This window comes from Lepidochelys kempii, chromosome 3 (genome assembly GCF_965140265.1).
Source record: "Lepidochelys kempii isolate rLepKem1 chromosome 3, rLepKem1.hap2, whole genome shotgun sequence".
Taxonomy (NCBI): domain Eukaryota; kingdom Metazoa; phylum Chordata; order Testudines; family Cheloniidae; genus Lepidochelys; species Lepidochelys kempii.
The window spans coordinates 177,902,002-177,926,316 of record NC_133258.1 but is presented as its reverse complement, the minus strand read 5'-3'; the positions used below and the strand labels follow the sequence as shown (position 1 = coordinate 177,926,316).

The following is a 24,315-nucleotide window of genomic DNA, read 5'->3' as shown; positions in this document are numbered from 1 at the left end:
CCATCCCCCTTCCTCTCCCCACTGTCCTCTGCCCCCCCTTCATCCCCCTTCTCCTTCTCTTCCCCCTGCCTCTTCCCCCACCCGTCCCCCATTCCCCTTCTCTTCCCCCACACCTCCCTCCCTTCCCCCGCCCCGGCCGCAGACCGAGCATAGCAGCTCGGCATTCCCAGAAATTGGGGGTGGGGGACAGTCGCACGTGACCCTCCCCTGTTTGGGAGGAGCAACACCTCCCCAACTATGTCCATCCCCTCCCTGTCTCCCGACACTGCAACTCCCACCCCTGAGCTGGGTTCCGTCTGCCAGGAACAGGACTCATCTGCCACCTGCAGAGCTCGGGGCTGGGAACGGTAGCCACACACAAAGCCTGCCGGCCCTGGCTGAACAGGGGCTAGCGCTGATGATGGGGCACTCCCTGCTCTCAGCCACCCCAAAGGCAGGTTTCTTTTGTTAAAAGTGGAGGGGCCATGATGCCCACTCCCAGCTTGCGGTGCCCCTGGGCCCCCAGACCCTCCAGCTGTCCTGGGTGGCACACCCTGGTGGGCAGGGACACAGGCAAGGAGCTGCTCTCAGGCACCCCAGACTCCCACCCGGAGCAGGAGGAGGGTCCAAGGCTCCCCACAGTGACCTGGGCTCCCTCTGTGGCTCTGGCCCGGCTCCAACTTCTGGCCTAGCCAGGGGCGGGGCCTCAGAGGGTAGAGGAGGAGCAGGAGGTGGGGCCATTGTTCTGGCGGTCCTAAGGGTCCCCAAATTGATCAGGGACCCTGAGCACAGGCCTGTGTGTTAATCCAAAATATTTGGCTGCAAGAAGCCTGAAATTCAACTAGTTTGACTTTTGGTCTCCATAGTGCCACTGTAGATATGTATAAATGTGTTGACAGTTATTCATTAACACTATACCCATATTTTCTGTCTGTAATGCCCAATCAACCTTAATAGTTTCTTTTTAAAGAAGCCCTTATAAACAAATCTTTGATAAAGGTTCTCTCATTCATAAGAAGCAGTTTCATTTAATCAGTAAACACAAAGGCTGGTCTGTTGTAAAGCCTATTAGACATTTGTTGAGCTAACTCCAACCCCTCTTTCGGCCACATACTGTCAAAAGCAAAATACTTTTAAAAATTAATTAATTGATTCTCATTCTTTATGAATGGCACCATGGGTGAAATCCTGACTCCACTGAAATCAATTGGGAGTTTTACTAGGATTTCATCCCAGGTCTCTATCTACATTTGGGGTTTAAGACTCCCAGGAATGTGATATGTAAATGACTGATGCAACTGATGTCACCATTCACACAAATAGATGCAATAGCTCTTTGTTTACATATAAGTATGTAAACGTATAAACCCAGATCACTCTCAGATTTAAGATTACATACACAACAGACTGCTTAATCCCTTCCAATAAGTATGATGCAGATGAGATGGGAGAAGATTATTGGTATGGCCAAACTACCAATGCAATGGATTTTAACTTTTAAGATGTCTACCTCCACTGTATTTGAAGTTTCTGTAGCCCTTGACACAAATATAACATCCTATAATTTAGCGGCCTCATCTTGCAATCTTTTTATTGTGCAGGATAGTGAGGGTTTACCGGATAAAACTTTAGATATGAAGGGAAGATTGGACTGGTTTTTAAGTTCTGCATAGGGACTAATAGCAAAAACACGGAGACGTACCAGCTTGGAGCCAGATTTGTTCCAGAGTTGTCCAGAGTTGCATGGGTCCTTGCCTCAGGGCAGTATTCTGCACAGTTACTTCAGACAGGGCCTGTTCCAGTCGTGAAGCAGCAACAGAAGAGGCGCGCTGTGAGCCTAAAAACCAAACAATGATGAATGTACAATCCACCATTTTCCCTTGGCTAATGAAAGACCGTGGTCTGATTCTTCCCTCCACTGTGCCAGCTTTATGCTAGTGTAACTCCAATGACTTCAAACTGTTGGAACAGAATGGAGATTCGGACCCTGCAGCTTTTTACTTTGTAACAGATTAATTCAATTTTCAGACCCCTGGATTACTCAAGGGCTGCAGCTCAAAACAAACAAACAGATTAGGGGCTGGTCTACACTGGCATTTTGCAGCGCTGCAACTTTCTTGCTCGGGGGTGTGAAAAAACACCCCTCCAAGAGCCGCAAGTTTCAGCGCTGTAAAACGCCAGTGCAGAGAGTGCCCCAGCGCTGGCCTTGCCAGTGCAGACTAGCCCTGAGACACAGACAGTAATTTTACAGAAGTCTGCTTAGCAACCTCAAGGAAGCAACAATATTTTGCTCACCTGGAAAGGAGAATTCCCAAATCAAATCTATTGTAAAATACTCGCTGATAATCAGATTTATTTACAGAGACACTGTCAAACTACAAATTATGGACTATTAATAAGAAATCTCGGTAAAATATTACAAACTTGGTTAGAACAATTCGCCTAGCATGTAAATTTCAAGTAACATCAATATCATTCCACTGGTTTAGACACCTGCTTGATTTTTCTTTTAACCTTGGGCAGTGGAAAAATCTCAGAGCTTTGACTACATTAACCTTTAATATGTCCTATACTATTACGTAAGCATAATACATTTAGAATTTCCATCTCTGCAAACAGAATACTATATCAAACATTGTTCCTTAAAGAAGTGCATGGACAGAGTGCCCATAGGTTTCCAGAGCCGGGCATGAGCAGGGTCATGTGCCCATGCATATTACGGAGTACCAGGATGCCTATCACCTAAGAAAAGGTTACTAAATGGGAGGAAAAATAAACCTGATCCGAAATCAGAGTTTGGTTTTAAGCTTCTAAAATAACGTCAAGAAAGTAGGTAAATTGGAGCATAAGCTTTCGTGATGAAGTGAGCTGTAGCTCACGAAAGCTCATGCTCAAATAAATTTGTTAGTCTCTAAGGTGCCACAAGTCCTCCTTTTCTTTTTGCAAATACAGACTAACACGGCTGCTACTCTGAAACCTTTAAAAATGTAATTGATCTCTTCCTAAATGCATTCTTTAAGTTCCTACATATTTTCAAAGACATTCCTGGTCTAAAGAAAAGGAGTACGTGTGGCACCTTAGAGACTAACCAATTTATTCCAAAGAGATGACAATGTGGTAACGTAATAATTATGGCTTCAAATTATTTCGGGGTTTTTGATTCTGCAATCAATCTATCCTGATTCTTAAATTAGTGACCATTGTCACAGTATCTGAGTGCTTTAAAAACAGTATGCATTTATATATTTCTCTCCTAAGACTGTCTTTTTCGAAGCATGTTACTTAAAAAGCCGATTCCATGATTTATGGACCTGTTCTGATTACATGGACAGGGCAGACATGAGTCTGTTTCATTCACATCCCCAGAGCCTAGGGAAATCCTGATCTCCTTCTGAGACAGATCTGGGAGACTGCACCATTTCAGTGCAACTTTGGTATTCTGTTGAGATTCAGGCTGTGCCATACAGGTGAACGCCCACTTATAAGCTAGTAAAGGATCCATCTATCTCAAAGCAGACTTTCTAGGCACATTGTTTCTCAGTTGTACTTCAAAAATATAGTTCTGTCTCTATCCCTACAATGTATTAGTTGGGTAGTTTCAAATAAAAGTAAAGCACGTGATTTGAGTTTGATCCTGCCAGCCACCGAGTTCCTCAACTTGCAAGGTAGTCAAAGGGAGTTGAGATGCTCAGCATCTTGCAGCACAAGGCTGTTAGTGTTTATTAAGCTGAGTGGCTTTTACATTTTCTTAATTTATAGTTGTTCCCTCTTCCATGCACACTTAACGACATAAGTGGATCATGGTAGATGCTATGATAATACAAATAATAAACAACATTAATAAGTAGAGATTACAAAATCATTTCCTCTGCAAGTGTAGGATATAGTCTCCTGCCAGAAGAAATACCCACATATTAAGCTCACGTATCCTTGATCTTAGACAGAAGGCAAGAGAAGTGCAAAACTGTCTTTTTCAATAGAAGCGTAAATCTTACATAAACTCGAACAAAAAAAGCACTGAAATCCCACACCTCAGAATTTTAATTTCATGCTCCAAAACATGAAGATGTTGGAGTAATACATTATTACATCAATTAGTTATTTACTCCAGTGTCTTTTTTTAACAGCTTCACTAGACAGAACAAAGTCTACATCTTGCAGTAAGCTCTCCTCACATTTGGAGAAAGAATCATAAAAATAAGAAAATTGTTTTTACTCATTGCATAAGTCATATAAATGTATCTAGAGAAGTTATAAAGCATTGTTCTAAGATCATCGTGGGACCAAGAATCAAGTTTAGTATCTGTCTGTGAAAAATCAGTCAGTGGGGGAAAATCAAAATGGTACCACAAGTCAGAAAAAGAATGGAACAGCAAAGCACCTGATTGGGCTCAGTGAATTTAGTTAGGAGCATTGCTCCAGTCAGAAGGAGCTGAAGAAAACAAGGAGGAGCTAACGTTCCTGGCAGCAAAACTAAGGCCATGTCTACGTTAGGAAGCTTACAGCGGCACAGCTGTACCAATGCAACTGTGCTGTGGTAAGATCTCCCGTGTAGCCACTCTGTTTTGATGGGAGAGAGCTCTCCTGCCGACATAATTAAACCACCCCCAATGAGAAGCGGTAGTATCTCCTGCCGACATAGCGCTGTCCACACTAGCGCGTCTACCGGTATAACTTACGTCACTCTGGGCTGTGTTTTTTCACACCCCTGAGTGACACAGTTATACTGACAAAAGTGCTAGTGTAGATACAGCCTAAAATTCTAGCATAGAATAATCTCATTGTGGGGTATAACTGAAAGAGAGGATGGTGTCAAACAATCTGAATAATCCTCCCTGCAGTGAAGATTCCAGAGAGCGAAATGACTGAACATTACCATTCCACTGCAGTGTATTCCCAGGGGATTTCTGCAAGGAAACTAGAGCCTGCTCCAGATTGATCCAAAATCAAGGCAATCAGCACCAGTTACAGCTGAGGGTGCTGATTGCCTTCCACCTATGACTAAAGGGACCCAACCTAGGGCACTGAGCCCAGCAGCCTCTCTCCCCCTTCTTCACATGGGGAACAAAAAGAAGCAGACTTTGGAAAGCCCAGATCTCTGGAACTCTTTCTCCAAATCAGCCAGGGTTCATGGAGTAAATCAGGTCTTTGCAGCATCACCCACCCTCCACATTGGGAGCAACAGCAGCCGCCACACGCCATGAACTTTGAAACTTGGACTTTGGAGAGGAAGGGGAAAGGGCTCCCTGCCTATAGATGGACTGTACACAGCACAGGTCTTGTGAGTGTGAAAGAAAGCGCTGAAATCATCTCTGGAGATTGGCATGGCTCAAGGGCGTGCCAGTGATGCCCCTTTCCCCTGATAATGTGGCAGCCACAAAAGTGATTTCTGGAAGGAAAAAAGAGCATGGATTTAGAAAGATCCCAAATCAGAGCTCCTTCCACAAGGCAGTCAGCATCAGTTACAGTGGAGGGTGCAGGGGTTAATTTGACCTAGTTTTCTCAGGTTAGACAACAAAAATCGAGGCATACAACATTTAAAAAATTCAGTTTAAGTGACTTGCCCGAAGTCATGTACTGAGGCAATAGCTGAGATGGGACTAGAACCCAAGTCTCATGAGTCCCTGCCCCTATCCATTGGGCTATAATGCCTCATTGCAAAAAGCCTGTTCTTTAAAACACAGCCATGGAGACTGCGTCCTTAACTCCCCTGTAAGTCAACTGAAGTAGCACACTCTTACATTAGTGTTGAATTTGACTTGTTCTCTTCAATAATCCAAATTCATATTGCAGGACCCTGCCTCATGCAGACAACGGAAAAGGGGATTTAAACAACGTATGGAGACTCATCATAGCAGAAGGTAATACAAGGAAATGGAATAAACAGATTAAAAATTACATGAATAGATGTGCACAGAATTGATAAGATTACAATGTTATAAATAGAAAAGGAGTACTTGTGGCACCTTAGAGACTAACAAATTTATTTGAGCATAAGCTTTCGTGAGCTACAGCTTACTTCAGCAGATGTAGTCGATGAAGTGAGCTGTAGCTCAAGAAAGCTTATGCTCAAATAAATTTGTTAGTCTCTACGGTGCCACAAGTATCATAGAATTATAGAATATCAGGGTTGGAAGGGACCTCAGGAGGTCATCTAGTCCAACGCCCTGCTTAAAGCAGGACCAATCCCCAATTAAATCATCCCAGCCAGGGCTTTGTCAAGCCTGACCTTAAAAACTTCTAAGGAAGGAGATTCTACCACCTCCCTAGGTAACCCATTCCAGTGTTTCACCACCCTCCTAGTGAAGAAGTTTTTCCTAATATCCAACCTAAACCTCCCCCACTGCAACTTGAGACCATTACTCCTTGTCCTGTCCTCTTCTACCACTGAGAATAGTCTAGAACCATCCTCTCTGGAACCACCTCTCAGGTAGTTGAAAGCAGCTATCAAATCCCCTCTCATTCTTCTCTTCTGCAGACTAAACAATCCCAGTTCCCTCAGCCTCTCCTCATAACTCATGTGTTCCAGACCCCTAATCATTTTTGTTGCCCTTCGCTGGACTCTCTCCAATTTATCCACATCCTTCTTGTAGTGTGGGGCCCAAAACTGGACACAGTACTCCAGATGAGGCCTCACCAATGTCGAATAGAGGGGAACGATCACGTCCCTCGATCTGCTCGCTATGCCCCTACTTATACATCCCAAAAGGCATTGGCCTTCTTGGCAACAAGGGCACACTGCTGACTCATATCCAGCTTCTCGTCCACTGTCACCCCTAGGTCCTTTTCCGCAGAACTGCTGCCTAGCCATTCGGTCCCTAGTCTGTAGCTGTGCATTGGGTTCTTCCGTCCTAAGTGCAGGACCCTGCACTTATCCTTATTGAACCTCATCAGATTTCTTTTGGCCCAATCCTTCAATTTGTCTAGGTCCCTCTGTATCCTATCCCTGCCCTCCAGCGTATCAACCACTCCTCCCAGTTTAGTATCATCCGCAAATTTGCTGAGAGTGCAATCCACACCATCCTCCAGATCATTTATGAAGATATTGAACAAAAAGTACTCCTTTTCTTTTTGCGGATACAGACTAACACGGCTGCTACTCTGAAACCAGTGTTATAAATATATACACGAAGGGCTCAATGCTGCAAATGCACATGGGAGCACCCCCAATGAATTCAACGAGCAAAGTTCACATACATAAATGCTTGTAAGGTCAGATCCTAAGCTTGTCATGCATTTTATCCATCTGAAGAGGATATATCTTAATCCTACACAATTTACTAAGAGGTGTATATTTAACACTGAAAGACATGGCACAAAATAAGTGGCTGTATTCTGCACGTGATATCCTTCTCTCCAAGGGTAAGTCTACACTGCAGCTGAGAGTGTAATTTCCATCGCAGATAGACATACCCACGCTAGTTCAATTAGAACTAGTGCACTAAAAATAGCAGCATAGCTATGGCTATCCAGACGGCGTCACAGGTTAGCCACCCTGGGTACCATCTGCTGGACCCCCCAACCCCACTGAAGTGAATCGGAGTTGGAACCACTGAGCATGCACCTGCATCAGGCCTTGTAGTGAACACAAATTAACTGTTTCCTGGTCACTGTTTTTCTTTTTTTGTAATCAAGTGAGTGCTCTTGAGATAAACCCAATGATATACTTATAAGGGCAAAGATGGGAGAAGCCAGGAAAGTTCTCGCCTTTAAACTACCTGTTCTAAATGTTAACTATTTCCTGAGCCCCAGGGAATACAGCCATTCCTTCTCCTCTATAAATTTTTGAAAAGTTTGCATCAAGTCAATGGCACTGTCGCTCTTTACAGAGCATGGTGTATGTGCCGAAGAGCTCTTTGATGGCTGCTGAGTCTGATGCGCAAGTGACGGTCCCATCCACAGGTAGGGCACACCCATGTGCTAGCAATGCTCTGAATCCGAGCAGTAGATTCTTTCCTCCTCTGACGCCAGTCATCACAAAGCTTGATCCAGTCCATCTTGCAACACCTCACTCCATCTACAAGCTGGCTCCGCCAACCAGAGCAGCGTTCTGCACTCCTTTCCCAATCATCCACAGAGATTCCAAAGGATACGAAGTCATCTTTGCAAGCATCCTGAAATCTGCGCAGCGGTCGGCCTCTCTTTCTAGACCCTTTGCGAGCTTCAGAGTACAGCACATTCTTCGGGATCCTGGCATTTGCTTGACATGTCCAAGCCACCTGAGTCTTTTCTTACTAATCAACATTTCCATGAATGACATACGAGCATGACTTAACACTTCCACATTTGTCACCTTGTCTTGCCATCTTATTCAAAGAATTTTATGCAAGCATCTGATATGAAAGCTGTTTAGTCTTTTGGTATGTTTGGTGTAAGTCATCCATTTTCTGAGCCATACAGAAGAGTGGATAAAACATGTTTCATAAATAGAGATTTTCCTTTGAGTTGACAATTTGTTATTATTCCAGGCTCTATCTTGCAGAAGACCAATGTTCCTGGCTGCTTTGCCGATCCTACTAATGAGCTAAGCATCAAGATCTACACTGCCGGTAACAGTAGCAAAGGTAGAAAAACTGGTCAACAACATCTGGATGAATACCATCTAAGGTGATATCCGGAACTGGTTCTGAAGAGCCTTGGTGCATGAGAACAGTCTTCTTCAAGCTTATTGCTAGCCAATTTTTTTTTCATGAATCAGAGAATTTGGTAATAAGATGTTGTAGGACATCAACACTGTGAGCCACAGGGGCTGCATCATCTATAAACAACAGGTCCCTTATGATGATCTCCTTCACCATCGTCCTAATTCTGATCCTTGACATGTTAAACAAACCTGTGGTCTAATCATCTGTGGTGCTAAGACAGACACCTCTCGAACATCACAGAACGCATACCGAAGCAGGAATGAGAAGTAAATATTAAATAATGTAGGAGCCAGTATCCAACCCAGCTTCACTCCATTGTTGACGTTAAATGAGTCAGACTCTTGATTTTCATCTATTACAGTTGCCTTCATGCTATCATGTAAGGATTTCACAAGGTTTAGCAATATAGGTGTACAACCAAGCTTCTTCAGAACTATGTAAAGCCCTGACCGATTAACCATGTCAAAGGCTTTTTGTTAAATCTATAAAAGCCACATACAGTGGAACATACTTCTCTCTGCATAAGTTTGCATAATCATGTGCTAAAAACATTACAACATGCTATTTGCATTGGGTAGTGGATTCAAGACCATCACATAACTTCCTCCTCAGTGGGCTCAATGTCTGGTGTCTGAGGGAGTAGTTGTGAAGTTTGTTAGAATCACCAGTTCTCATATACTCTCATATGGCCACCTACACAAATTGACACAACTCTCCTAGCACAATCCACCGAGACACAAATTAACACAACCACCCACCCAACACTACAACCAGTATTCACAATAACTCCAAATATATATAGCCCCTCATGGCAGCACACGCCCATCATTTGCCACCCTCATAAATCAATACAAATCTCCCAGCACAGCCCCCCTGCCCCCCTACAGACAATAACCCCAAACATCACTCTGGAGCCTAGATTGTCTGTTAAGTTTGTGATGGAAACAGCTACAAGCATGGCTGAGAACTCTTTTGTCCAGAATATTACCAGGTTGAATCATCACTGAGATGTTGTCTGTTACCATCCAGTTTTTAAGTTCTCAGCCATTTTTTTTAAACACACAACTTTATAAATTATACCCATACGACAACACGGACTTTCACCTACCAGTACTAACAGGAAGCTCATATCTAGCACTCTTTATAGATATCAATGTACTTTACCAAAAGAGGTAAGTAACATTTTGTCCATTTTATAGGTGTGGAAACTGAAGCAGAGATAAGTGAAATGACTTGCCCTGGGTCACACACCAGGGCAGTTACAGAATCAAGAATAGAATTCAAAATGCCTGACTCCCAGCCCCGTGCCCAGAACAGTAGAAAACACCACTTTCTCTCCTTTATGAAAATGTGCATTTGGTTTTGGAAAGGACAAGGTTTTTTAAATTATTTTCCTCACCAGAGTCAGTATCGTGAGCATCAGGGAGAGAAAGATGCATCCCATTGTGCTTTTTGATCATTGGCACTTCAGTCACACTGCTTTCTTTCTCAGAGCCACTGCGAGGAAACAAGATGGTGTTAGGTGGCCACTGACAGAATTAGGTCTTCAAAACATGCAGTAATCCAATCAAACAGCCATTAGATTTGATAGCTGTACTATTCAGTAAAGGGCAGGGGCTGTTGAAATGTACTGTGGAAAGAGTTCTGCTGATTTTTCTCAAAAAGATCTGAAAATTGGTCATGCTGAAACATCATTTTAGACTAAAGGAAGTGGACTGGAAAATAACACTCAAGGATACTTACAGAAGGAAGCAGTCTTGCTCAGGCAAGGGATGGACAAGATGCTCTAACAGGGCTTTGCCATCTCTAATTTATTTGATTAGCTTTGGGTTCTGTGCAGAAAGCCAGCACCCTTGGTCTGTGAGGGTCTCTGTAGTTCACGGGAACATTGTTACTGGGTAGAATCCGGGCCAGAGGATTCTCTGCTGCACAGACCCTCCAGCCCATCACAAGGTCGCACAAGGGGCATGGACCACTGCTTCTCTGCATCGATTCAGAGCTGGTGCTAGCATGAGGATTTGGTTCATAGTGAAGGCTGTTCCACTCCTCTTGCACCAATTATCTCATACCATATACCTGCTAACTGATCACTTCAAGGGAATTAGCACCTTTCCCTCTCCCTCTGTTCTTCCTGAAGAGGAGGAGGAGGAGGAAGGTTACTACTTAATAAATTATTACATTACAAGGAGTTCGAGTTCCCCAATTTATGATACATACATTTGCTCCCAGCTATGGCCTTATCCAGAGGCATCTGCAACAGCAGCAGTGAAGGGGGGCCTTATCCCAGAGGAAAAAAGATGGAATATTTTGCCAGGTAGATCCTCTCTTATATTATGTCACAGCAGAACTCCATTTATGGTTATTTTTTGTGGGTGTTTTTTTGGAGTGGAGGTGGGTAAGAACCAAAACACATTTCATGATTAGAGCACTTCTAATGCCATACTAAAACTATATTGCTATAAACTTATCTCAAAACTATTTACAAGACAAACGTTCAAGATACTAGGGAAGTTGTGCTTGCAAAGCAAGAGCTACGAGCGTTCCGGCTAACTGTCACAAGTGGTAAGAAGGAACTGAAGTGGCAGCGGGTCGGCAGGGCCCTATATTCAGTGCCATGAAGGCATGACCCCAGGGGGCGCCTGGTCCGACACAACGGGTACTGCTGGGACAAAACCTTCCGGTTGCCGTGCACACACCTAATTGAAATTGACATGAGCAATCACTTGAAGAAGAACAGAGGGATCATGATATCTGCTCTCAGCACTCACCAAAGGGCAAAGTATTAAAAGGAAAGGTGGCTGCTTCTTGCCACTCTTTTCAGACACACATCAGATTACACTGCTCACTATCCAGGTAATACATATCTCAGGAAAATTACTAAAGTTATCATGGAAGCATAAGTGATCTGGAGGTCTTAACTTTGAGTTTAATCAATCCTTGGGCATGGACTGCATTCTGAGATTTTGGTTCATCTGGTATTTCATGCTTGTGTTCTGCGTTTATCTTTGACTCTCCCGTCAGCACAGGTCAGCTTTATAATAGTGAAATATAACAAAGAACTGTCTTTGCCTGCTATATATTTGTGGCCTGAAGGCCTTTTATTAATTATTATTATTATTATTATTAGTGGTGCTTACAGTAGTAGGACTAAGTAGTTTTTTCTGAGGCTTTGAGATCCCACTTGAGATTCCTCACATGGGCCCTGAACCCCCAAGGGACTCCATGGACCCTCTCACACAGAGCTCATTTCAGAACTGGGCCATGGTATCCCACAGGCTGAGTTTTACTTTGATATATCATCTGAAATTGCTGTTATTAATTTTAAGTGTTAAAACAACTGAAAGAAAGATCTAATTCCTCTTGCATCTTTGTCTTATCTATATAGGTATCTACAGAGCATCTGCAGTGATCTTCTTTGCTTGTGCAATGTCATGCTTATGGTGCAGTGTACGTGGAGGAGTATTACATTAAAAACACTACTGACGTGAGGTAGAATATTGTATGTAGGTAGAAGTCATCATTAAGAAGTCAATGTTTGACAGCAGTTACCATTCAGTGATACCTGAGATATTACATTATTTCCCTATACATAGAAGAGATAATAAAATGTGCAGATGACAAAGATCAGCAGGGTGATAAATAATGACGAGCAAGGGGCAGTCATACAGAGTGATCTGGATTGCTTGGTATACTTGGCCCATTAAAACAGAATGCATTTTAATACAGCAAAATGCAAGATGCTAAATCTAGGAACAAAGAAAACAGTCCATATTTACAGAATGGAGGGCTGTATCCTGGAAAGCAGTGACTCTGAAAAGGATCGAGGGGTCATAGTGGACAACCAACTCAGCATGAACTTCCAGTGTAATACTCTCACGAAAAGGGCTAATATGACCCTTACGTGTATCAAACAGGGTAACAGTGAGGAAGAGCAGACAGGTGATTTTACTTCTGTATAAGGCATTAGTGAAACTGACACTGGAATACTGTGTACAGTTCCGGTGTCCACATTTTCAAAAGGATGTTGAAAAATTGGTGAGTGTGCAGAGACAAACCACAAAAATAATTTGAGAACTAGAAAAAATGCCTTACAATGAGAAAAAAGAGAATGAGATTTTTAAAATCTCTCACTGTAAGGCAATCTGTTTAGTTTATCAAAAAGATCAAGAGGTGATTTGATCATGGTATATAGGTACCTTCATGCGGAGACAATACTAGGTACTAAAGGGCTCTTTCATTTAGCAGAGAAAGGCATATCCAAGAACCCATGGGTGCAAGTTAAAGCCAGACAAATCCAAATTAGAAATAAGGCACTTGTAAAAAAAAAAACCAGTGAGTGTAATTAACCATTGGAGAAAACTACCAAAGGAAGCAGTGGATTCTTCATCTCTTGACGTCTTCAAATCAAGACTGGATGCCTAGTAATGTAGCCAGGCATTTTCAAAGGATTAGTGCCCAAATTCCTTAGAAACCTTTGAAAATCCTACCCGTAATACTTTTAAAGCTCTCAGTCAACCCTGTTGTAGTTGGCCTAACACAAGTGCATACTGGAAACTGAAATATTTGTGAAAAAAACACCAAGTCCCACTTCAATGGGACCATTTGTGTGAGTAAAGATTATTTACTAAGGAACAGACCCATACAGGCTGAGGCCTGTGGAGAATAATGATCCCAACAGGTCAGAGCCCATTCTTCTACTCACTTTCTAATGACCGCTTTTTTGGGTCTATTTTAATTGCTGGTGAGTTAACTCTGTAGGCAGTTTCTCATAACCCCTCAAGGAAGATACAAGTGGAAGCAGGTACGTTTATGTATGTATAGTTCTTTTATAAAGTGTATGTAAATACATACACAAACTGCTGAGGCCTGCAGATTCTTAGCAATTTACCCCTCTCCCACCACAACATTGCTGAAGGTTACAGTCTTATCCAGGGGTGGGATAATATGTGCTATGTACCACCAATGACACTGAAAGTGATATAGTGTGCAAGGTTTGTGCAATAAGAGAATCAACTTAGGAACTGGCACGCTCAAGATTTTTCCTTTTTCTTGGGGAAAAAATTTGGGACTCTATCCTCTGCTGGTACCAAACAACATAAGCTCCATTGACTTAAATGGGAGCTGCTGGGCGCTTGGCATTTTAGAAACAGTCAGGCTATGCAAGTGTGGATTTAGATGCCTAATTTTGAAAATCTTGGCCAAAAAGTGATCCTTTAACCTCAAATCCTTATTTTTATAAAGGTTGGAATTATATATAAAAATAACTTTTAAGGTCTTGGCTTTACTATGTATTTTTTAAAATTTGTATTATTTGTTGCCTTTCTGCAGAGCAGAATACCGTGAAAATTAAATCACAAGCTAATCATATCTCCATTTCAATGCTCAAATTTGTCAGACTGCACATAAAAAAAAACTTACCTGTGCTGTGAAAAGTTATAAACCATCTGCCACATACGCAACATGTGTCTACAGGTTACCAGAGCTTCTTCAGGTCCTTTATGCACCCGTTCTAGCTTTACTTTGGTGAAGAGTAAGCTACAAGACAAAAAAAAGAAAAATCACTAGACTTTGCCAGGGTCTCATGCACAGAGTACACAGATCCATCAGCATTCCGACTGGCTCCCAACAGATAGCATTTTCACTTGCTTTGTACATCTGGCTTGGGAATGGAGTGGGGAAATAGCCTCACTAGAATATGAGATACTTCTCTTTAGTTCAGGAAATCAGAGCGTTGACAATACTCCCTGACCACAGTCACATTGGTGGGACAGATCTAGCAAGGCAGTATTAGAAACAATGCATTTCAAAGCTAACCAGTATTTAAAAACACCATGTATCTTGTTTTGTTTTATTTTATACAGCAAAAAAAAAACAAAAACCTCATAAGAATTGCCATAATGCACAGGTTGCCAAGACCAGTGATCCTTCTAGTCTGGTATTCTTCCTATAGCATTGGCTTATACCATACATTTCAGAGAAAGGTGAGTAATAAACAAAACCATCCCTTGTTTACACCTGACCAATTATGTAATCTTATCTGCAGAAGGGAAACATTTCTTCCTGACCCTAGCTGGTGATCATCTTATGCCCTGAGGCAAGAAGGTTGATAGCCCTTGTAAATTTTTGTCCTAGCTAATACAACTGCACATGCTATTCTTATTCCTAGAGAAATTGTATTTTCACTAAGTGCGGACATGCAGCAGAATTAGGGCACGGAGAGGTTATAAGGAGTCATTATTGACACAACTTATCAGTTGCTTCTAGAATGCCACTTAACTTGCTTTGTTTTTTTAATTGGTGAAATATGAAGTTTCTTATTTACTAATTTAAATTTAGCCCTTTTCTTTATATGTTACCGTAAAATCAAGGAAAAATACTGAACTACTAATTAATTCAGTACCATAGCAGATTCATCTAAAATAGATATACATTAAAATACAGCAGTAATAAAATAGGTCCCTGGTCCTCCAGTCAGAACTGTGAGGATGGACCCAATGCCCATGTAGAACCTCACCTACTTTACAGAGACAAGTTGTCTCAAAAGCAGACAAAACCCAAACCATGGTAGTTTTATAGATCAAAACCAACACCTTCAACTGCACTTGGAAATTAACCAACACAGACTATGGAGCACAGATATACAGTAATATGCAGAGTGAGCAGTCATATTCTGCACTAATCAAAGTTTCCATGTGGCCTTCAGATGTAATCCCAAATAGAGCGCATTTCAGGCTGGAGGTGACATGGATCACTGTGGAGAAGTCCACAGCTAAAAGAAACTGTAGCAATTTTATACCCAAACACAGAAGAAGAATGCACTCCTCTGAAGATACTGAAGCAGTCAGGATCCAACAAGATTCCCATGCTACAAATTTAAGTGAGAAAAGGCAGACAGAAGCAAATAGTCTCTTGGACATTTCCTCTGGTTGCTTCACTCACCCACCATTATTTCTGTCTCATCTTAGCTTGACAAATGCTAGTAACAATGGAACAAATGCTCAGACATGCTGAGCCTCCCATTAAAATCTGGTGTTCCCACTAAAACATGGATGCTTATTAACTTTTAGGATTTGATCCATGGATAATAAGAACACCACAAATGCTACAAGGTGTGCACTTAAAAATTAAATTTGGAGATGGCACAAAAATTGGGAGTGATAAATAATAATGGAAACAGGCTGATGCCTTGGTAAGATGGGTTCATTTGAACAACATGTGTTTTAATACAGCCAAATATAAGGTCATACATCTAGGAGCAAAGAACGTAGGTTACGCTTGTAGGATGAAGGACCGTATTCTGGAACACACTGACAATGAAAAGGACTTAGGGGGTCATGAGAGATAACTAAATGAGTGTGAGCTTCCAGTGCAAAGCTGTTGCTATGAATGCAAACACAAGCCTCAGATATAAAGAAGGGGAATATCGAATAGGAGTAGGGAGGTAGTATTATCTCTGTCTATGGCATCAGTGAGACCATTACTGGAATACACTTTAAAAAATACTGGAAAATTAAAAAGAGTTCAGAAAAGAGCTAGGAAAATTATCTGAGGTCTGGAAAACATTCCTTATAGTAAGAGACTAAAGAACCTCAATCTATTTAGTTTATCCAAAAGAAGGTTAAGTAGTAACTTGATCACAGCCTACAAGTACCTACATGGGAAAGAGATTTCTTATCATAGAATATCAGGGTTGGAAGGGACCTCAGGAGGTCATCTAGTCCAACTCCCTGCTCAAAGCAGGACCAAACCTCAATTTTTGCCCCAGACCCCTAAACAGCCCCTTCAGGAATTGAACTCACAACCCTGGGTATAGCAGGCCAATGCTCAAACCACTGAGCTATCCGTCCCTGCTTATACTAGCAGGTTTCAGAGTAGCAGCTGTGTTAGTCTGTATTCGCAAAAAGAAAAGGAGTACTTGTGGCACCTTAGAGACTAACAAATTTATTTGAGCATAAGCTTTTGAGAGCTACAGCTCACTTCATCGGATGCATTCAGTGGAAAATACAGTGGGGAGATTTATATACGTAGAGAACATGAAAAATGGGTGTTACAATACACACTGTAACCAGAGTGATCACTTAAGGTGAGCTATTACCAGCAGGAGAGCCGGGGGTGGGGGAGGGGGACACGGGACGGGGATCTTTTGTAGTGATAATCAAGGTGGGCCATTTCCAGCAGTTGACAAGAACGTCTGAGGAACAGTGGGGGTAGGGGGGGATAAACATGGGGAAATAGTTTTACTTTGTGTAATGACCCATCCACTCCCAGTCTCTATTCAAGCCTACATGCCTCCCAACCTGAAGCAAATACTCACCAGCAACCACACACCACACAACAGAACCACTAACCCAGGAACCTACCCTTGCAACAAAGCCCGTTGCCATCTGTGTCCACATATCTATTCAGGGGACACCATCACAGGGCCTAATCACATCAGCCACAATATCAGAGGCTCATTCACCTGCACATCTACCAATGTGATATATGCCATCGTGTGCCAGCAATGCCCCTCTGCCATGTACATTGGTCAAACTGGACAGTCTCTACGTAAAAGAATAAATGGACACAAACCAGACGTCAAGAATTATAACATTCAAAAACCAGTCGGAGAACACTTCAATCTCTCTGGTCGATTACAGGCCTACACTTCAACAAAAAAACTTCAGAAACAGACTCCAAAGAGAGACTGCTGAATTGGAATTAATTTGCAAACTGGATACAATTAACTTAGGCTTGAATAGAGACGGGAAGTGGATGGGTCATTACACAAAGTAAAACTATTTCCCCATGTTTATCCCCTCCCCCACCCCCCACTGTTCCTCAGACGTTCTTGTCAACTGCTGGAAATGGCCCACCTTGATTATCACTACAAAAGATCCCCTCCCCACTCTCCTGCTGGTAACAGCTCACCTTAAGTGATCACTCTGGTTACAGTGCGTATGGTAACACCCATTGTTTCATGTTCTCTATGTATATAAATCTCCCCACTGTATTTCCACTGAATGCATCCGATGAAGTGAGCTGTAGCTCGCGAAAGCTTATGCTCATATAAATTTGTTAGTCTCTAAGGTGCCACAAGTACTCCTTTTCTTTTTGCTTACATTAGATTGTTCTTTATATTTAGCAGAAAAAGGCATAATGAGATTCAATGGCTGGAAGCCGCATCTAGACAAATTCAGATTAGAAGTAAGATGCAAATTCTTAACAATGAACATTAACCATTAGAACAACATAGCTAAGGATGCGACAGATTCTCAATCACCGTCTATAAAGCAAGGCTGTATCTCTTTCTGATCTAGAAGACGTGCTCTAGCTCAGACATAGGTTTTGGGCTTGATGGTCAAAGGATGAGGTTTTCAGGAACCTATTGAGCAGGAGGAGTCACAAGATACACACCAGAAAAGTGAGGACAAAGAGCAATAATCAGTGAGTGACTCTACAGTCCTGGATGTTACAAGCTACCAAATACAATAATAATGGAATAAAGGAACATTGGGATGAAGCATCTGGTGCCATACCTGTGAAGATGCTATAAAGCAAGGATATCATAATAGTGTTTCCTTTCTCTGTCATATCTATCTATATAGATAATGTAGTTACACATACAGAGAGATAAACGAACTGTATAACATGCTTTAACACAGCAATTAAACACTAAAGAGACAAATACATGCAATTATTTCTCTTCTCATCATTAGAACACTTACTTGTTTACACTCAATGTATGAAAGCTTCCTTGGATGAATATGCAATGTTCTATTTCAGGAAAGAAAGTAATTGGGAAAAAAACAACTAAGTCTCAGCAGGACATTATCTTCAATCATGAGACTCAAGCACACATGGGTAGAAAAAACACTTAACTCTTTAGCAACTGTTTCTGCAGTGGAACGTTACGGAATCTTAAAGATACCAATACTGGGTTAACTGCTGCAACAGTTAACCATTGGTAAGAGTTGTTCATATTATGTTATAATATGATTAATGAGGCTGGTGCACAAAGGGGAAGAACATAAATGGCACGAAGAAACGGAAGCTATGTTGACAATAGAAGCACTAGGGATGCAGTAATACATAACAGTTGCCAGGTGGAAATGAAATCAGTATGTAAGACTAATTATATTTCCTCGCTTCTCAGAGGTTATTACAACAATAAAGAAGAAAACTCTCAAATTAAATAGATGACAATGTCACTTTGATCTCTAGCTCTTGATTTTATTCTGAAGATAGAAATACTCTTGCTACAAATGAACCCAAGGGGTCTAGTTTCCCATCAGAGTGTACATGCAACTCCCATGAACATAAATAAAAGTTGTGTGCATAGACTGGACTTTATTGTGTTTTGTTAATATTACTGTATTTTTATTGCACTCTTGTAGGGTGCTCGTAATATTAATTGAGTAGACTCATAACAGATTAAACATATAAAATATTATTGCAATTATCAGTATAGAAACTGATAATTCCATGATTAAATGGAAATAAAAACAAAGTGATTTTGGTTATGGCAAATGTACAATTTGCTAGTATCTAAGGGTAGGAAGAGAGAGAAAGATAGCAAATCATTCTTGCTAATGAGGATAAACCCAGGGAAGATAATGATGGAAAATAACTGGTAGCTGTTCTTCTATTTTGTGTTAGATAGTAAGCTCCTTAATGTAGGTTTCTTTTGTTAAATTTTATGTCTGTGCAATGCATAGAATAAAAGGGTCCCAACCCCAAATATGAACCTCTAATCACTACCACAATACAAATAAATGACAAAGTTAATTATTTCAAATTAGTTCTTTACAAGGTTGATTTTAATAGATGGATTAGTTTGTACAGATTAAAGTTAGATTTCACTTGCAGAATATGCCCAAATATACTCTTGAAGGTTTTCTGAACTTACAGGTCTAGTTTCTCAGCTCCTCTTATATTCCCTTTGTACTGCTCCATTCAAAGGCCTATGTTAGAGTTCTACCAGAGAGATCCATTTTCCTTCCAGACATGACTTCTCATAACAGTTATATTCCAGTGAAGCTATGAAACTCCCAGTCAACATGTGGAGGCTTGTGAGTGTAGGAGATGGAACTTTCATAGGAGCTGGACTTCGACGGAACTTACTCCTACACGAGATAAAAATGACCATGAACCTTACCATGGTCACAAGTAAATGCAAAATACATTTCTTTGACTTGGTTTTCCTTTAACAAAGTACACCCTCACCCCTGCTACTTCTCCTATAGGAGAGATATATTAGTTATTAGTATACTTATTAAAATAATTGTGAGGCACTCAGGTGGTGAGGAGGGTCATGCAAGTGTCTAGACTGACTGTTTATTTGTTAAACTGTGACTCTCAAGTCCCATGTAAAATGTGACTTAAATGATTAAGGTTGCAACAAGAAAATTTAGGCAAACTTATTGCCTCTCTTAGGATCACAAACCCACAGACGAGAGCTCTGAATTAGGATTAGGACCAAGTTAGCAGTAACTGGGTAACTTTACCATTTTAAATAATAAACAATACCACTTTCAATCTAGCACTTTTTCATCAGAAGATTTCAAAGTGCTATACAAAGATAGGTAAGCACAAGGACTTCTATGGGATGCTTTTTCTATGGGATTTTAGAAAGGATAGGCCAGTACCAAGACACAAACAGAAAAAATTCCCTTATTTAGTATTAGGATTCCCCATCACTTCTGGTCCCTATAGTAGATTGTAACAGCATTGCTTGTTTTCTCACTTGGCTTTATGTCATTGAGTTATAAAGTTTAGATGTGGAGTTTTGGGCCAGACCTCTCTCTAGTCACAGCCATGTCTCAAGGACTGTTTAATGTATGTATTCTTTGAAAATCCTTTTAAAGCTACGCTAAGGACTAGCTCATTAGGCTAAGATGTGTCTTGCTCACTTGGTCAGGGTCACACTGATTGACAGATTTGGGGTTGGGAAGGAATTTTCCCTTATGTCAGACTGGCAGAGATGCGGGTGTGTGTGTGTGTGTGTTAAATCTTCCCCTGCAGCATGGGCTGTGGTTTGCTTGCTGGGATCACCTAATCAATTCCCTGCCATTGCAGGAACCTCTGGCATTGGTGGCACCTTGGTCTCTCCTGTTCTCTGCCTAAGTTTTCTGAGTATTGAAATGTTTTGGTCTCACTGAAGTCTTTGGTCTTAATATAGGGGTATCTAAGTGAAACTTAATGGCCTGTGATATGCAGGAGGTCAGACCATATATAAAAAGAAAAGGAGTACTTGTGGCACCTTAGAGACTAACCAATTTATTTGAGCATGAGCTTTCGTAAGCTACAGCTCACTTCATCGGATGCATACCGTGGAAACTGCAGAAGACATTATATACACACAGAGACCATGAAACAATACCTCCTCCCACCCCACTGTCCTGCTGGTAATAGCTTATCTAAAGTGATCATCAAGTTGGGCCATTTCCAGAAATTGGCCCAACTTGATGATCACTTTAGATAAGCTATTACCAGCAGGACAGTGGGGTGGGAGGAGGCCCAACTTGATGATCACTTTAGATAAGCTATTACCAGCAGGACAGTGGGGTGGGAGGAGGTATTGTTTCATGGTCTCTGTGTGTATATAATGTCTTCTGCAGTTTCCACGGTATGCATCCGATGAAGTGAGCTGTAGCTCACGAAAGCTCATGCTCAAATAAATTGGTTAGTCTCTAAGGTGCCACAAGTACTCCTTTTCTTTTTGCAAACACAGACTAACACGGCTGTTACTCTGAGACCATATATACTTTTACATCAGCTTTAATCTTAAACACCCATTTCTGTCCAAGTAGAAGATCACTGCTGTCTCATAATTTAGCAGTCATCTTACCAGCTTCAGCCACCTTGAAATCATACTAGAGAAATCCGTCTCTATAATTTGCTCAAGTGTGCACACAACTCCTCCTTTGCCCTTTGGCTTGCATTCAGTTCTTTCTTTGCTTATAATTTCAGGGTACACAAGATATTCACTTGGTAAACCTGAAAAGCCTTTTTCATCTTCACTCTCTTTGGCAAAGCATGAAAAGCAAAGCAGTGGCAGTTCCAAGTTCCACCAACCTTAATGCTAATTTTGCTTTTAACTGTAACTGGCTCCTCAGGCAAGAGAGCAAATATCAGCCACCAGTGATTTTCCTATCAAAAGCAAGTATCAGCCATCAGTTTCTCCTCCCTTGGTGTTCACACCTCAACTGCTAGAAGAGGGCCTCATCTTCCCTGATTGAACTAACCTCGTTATCCCTAGCCCGTTTCTTGCTTGCATATTTATACCTGCCTCTAGAAATTTCTACTACATGCATCTGAAGAAGTGGGTATTCACCCACAAAAGCTTATGCTCAAATACGTCTGTTAGTCTATAAGGTGTCACAGGACTCTTTGCTGCTTTTGCTAATAACTTTTCCCTGGGGATCCAGACTTTACAAGGGTTATAATCTAATTTGTTAATCCTCTGTATTTCCAGCTTATTCCCAACAAATGACTGGATCTGATCTAGATTCTGATCACCTGTCTATCCCTCTGAATATTGAGCACTAATTTGATCTGAGTTTCTCTACATTTGTACTTAATGATTCCTAAATTTCCATATGTCAGTACTGACCATTAAGTGCTGAACTTCAATATATTTCTATTCCCACAGAATTAATGTAATTGATGTGGTAATCCCTAGAACCATAAATTTCCTTTTCTCCAGCTATAAATCAGGTAATATAAACAGTACAAAGCAATTATTATTTTCAGGTAAAATTCTGTAATTTTGTTTATAAAGCACACCTTCTCCATCAAGGCTCATAAGGTGCTATACATCATAATAAAAACATAATAAAATGGAATTAGAACATTTTAAAATTCATATAGAAAAATCACTTTAGGAGTTTCAATACGAAAGAAGAGAGAAACATATGCGGTTGGAGGGTGTTAAATGTATAGAGAAGAGTGGCTATAGCAAAAACACATCTGTAGTAAAAGAGCTGAGGTGTTTGTTAAAAAGTGGGGAGAGATGAGCTGGGATGGATATTGCAGGAGAAAGAATTACGCACACTACATTAAGATGTGACCTCTTATGACCTGCGTGGTAGCAATGGGACACCTAAAAGGTAAGTGGTGTCAGAATACACATAGCTGCCCCAATGAGGCTCAGGGAAGAAGTCTTGAATATAATCAGGTTCTATGTTGTTCAGTTTTTAAAATCAAAGAATGCCAGCATAAAACCAAAACTGCCACTTTGCCCACAGCCAGTGTAAATAACACAGGGCGGACATAGTATGATCATGATTGCTCAAACCAGTTATTAAACCATGCTGCTGCATTCTAAGCAAGTTGGAGCAGCAGAGCTGTCCTGCTGTCAACTGTGCAAAGAGGTAGTTACAATAATTCAGCCTTATGTTCATAAGAGCATGTGTTGCTGCGGAAGCTCATCGTGGGAAAAGGAGGCATAGACCATTCATGAAAAAAAATGTGGACCCAGATCTTTCTACAGGAAGGGAATGATGGAAAATGACACTAAATCTCTTATCCTGTCTCTCTTCCTATGAAAGAATTCCTTCAGTAAGCTGGGGTAAAGAGAGCAAAGTCATCTATTATTATTATTATTATTATTCATTATGATTTAGATTGGGATAGTATTCATATTGTGGTAGATACTTTCCAAAAAGAGAAAGGCCAGAGTTTTGTCTTCCCAATGTTGAGACAAAGGAACTCTTTACGTAAAGCACTGACAATACTTGCCCATAACAGTAGTACTTGTTTTAAAAAGTTTCAGTAAGTCACACACCACTTGCTTTAAACACCCAGCATGGACAAGGATTCAGAACAGCAAATGGTGGGCTTCATGGAAACCCATGCATATCCTCATTACACACTCAGGGAAGGAAACTAATTGGGAGCCACTGGCTTGTGCAGTCACACATCTCAGACTCAGCTGGTCTCAAAGATTATCACAAACTCCACACAGTAATTAACTGAAGAAATTATCAATAGTGAGAGGCAATTTGGATCAATTGCTACCAGTCTCAAAGAATTCAGAAGGATGGTTAGCGGAGGCAGGAGCACCAGAAGCTCCCTAAAAGTGGGGGATGACCACCCGTGCCTGCCCCTTCCCCCAAGGCCCCGCCTCTTCCCCCGAGGCCAGGGGTGTTGAAACAATTTTTATAGAAGGGGTGCTGAGAGCTATTTAACCAAACTGTAAACTCTGTTTATAATGGAAACCACTTCAAGCTGCCACACACCCCCAGCATCCTGAGTTCCAGCTCCGAGGCCCCGCCCTGACACCACCCCTTCCCCCGAGCTCCCACCCCCCACTTGATCCTCTCCGCCCCTCCCCGCTGTTGCTCCTTATGACCAGTAAAAAGTGATGGAGCCATGGCCCTCTGACCCCACCTGTTTCAGCACCCCGAGCTAAGGACAAGATGAAACATTCATATCCATGCATACCTTCAGCTAGTTTTGTAAATCAGAATCCAGTAACAAGGTACCCAAAGACCTTAGGAAATAAGCCCTTGTCTAAGTCTCTTTTCAAATGAATCTCTCTACCCTGAACTCCTTAATCTACCTCACTGCCTAGAGAGATAAGGCAGGTGAGATAATAGCTGTTATTGGACAAACTTTTGTTGGTGAGAGACAAGCTTTCAAGCTTACACTGAGCTCTTCTTCAGATCTGGAAAACTGAAGGCAGATCTACACGACAGAATTACTTTGC

General features: G+C 41.5%; 1 protein-coding gene across 6 annotated transcripts in view; it reads right to left on the bottom strand.

The window, feature by feature from the left end:
- The window catches only part of TTC7A (tetratricopeptide repeat domain 7A), a 267,263-nt gene that overhangs the window by 69,109 nt on the left and 173,839 nt on the right, over window positions 1–24,315 (bottom strand). For 5 of the 6 annotated variants that reach the window (XM_073339137.1, XM_073339139.1, XM_073339140.1 and 2 more), the window contains 3 exons: window positions 14,043–14,159; window positions 10,024–10,121; window positions 1,682–1,816 (listed from right to left, as the gene is read on the bottom strand). In XM_073339137.1, coding sequence (XP_073195238.1) covers window positions 1,682–1,816; window positions 10,024–10,121; window positions 14,043–14,159 — 350 coding nt within the window. The remainder of the gene's footprint in view (window positions 1–1,681; window positions 1,817–10,023; window positions 10,122–14,042; window positions 14,160–24,315) is intronic. The other variant, XM_073339138.1, reaches the window with a different exon arrangement.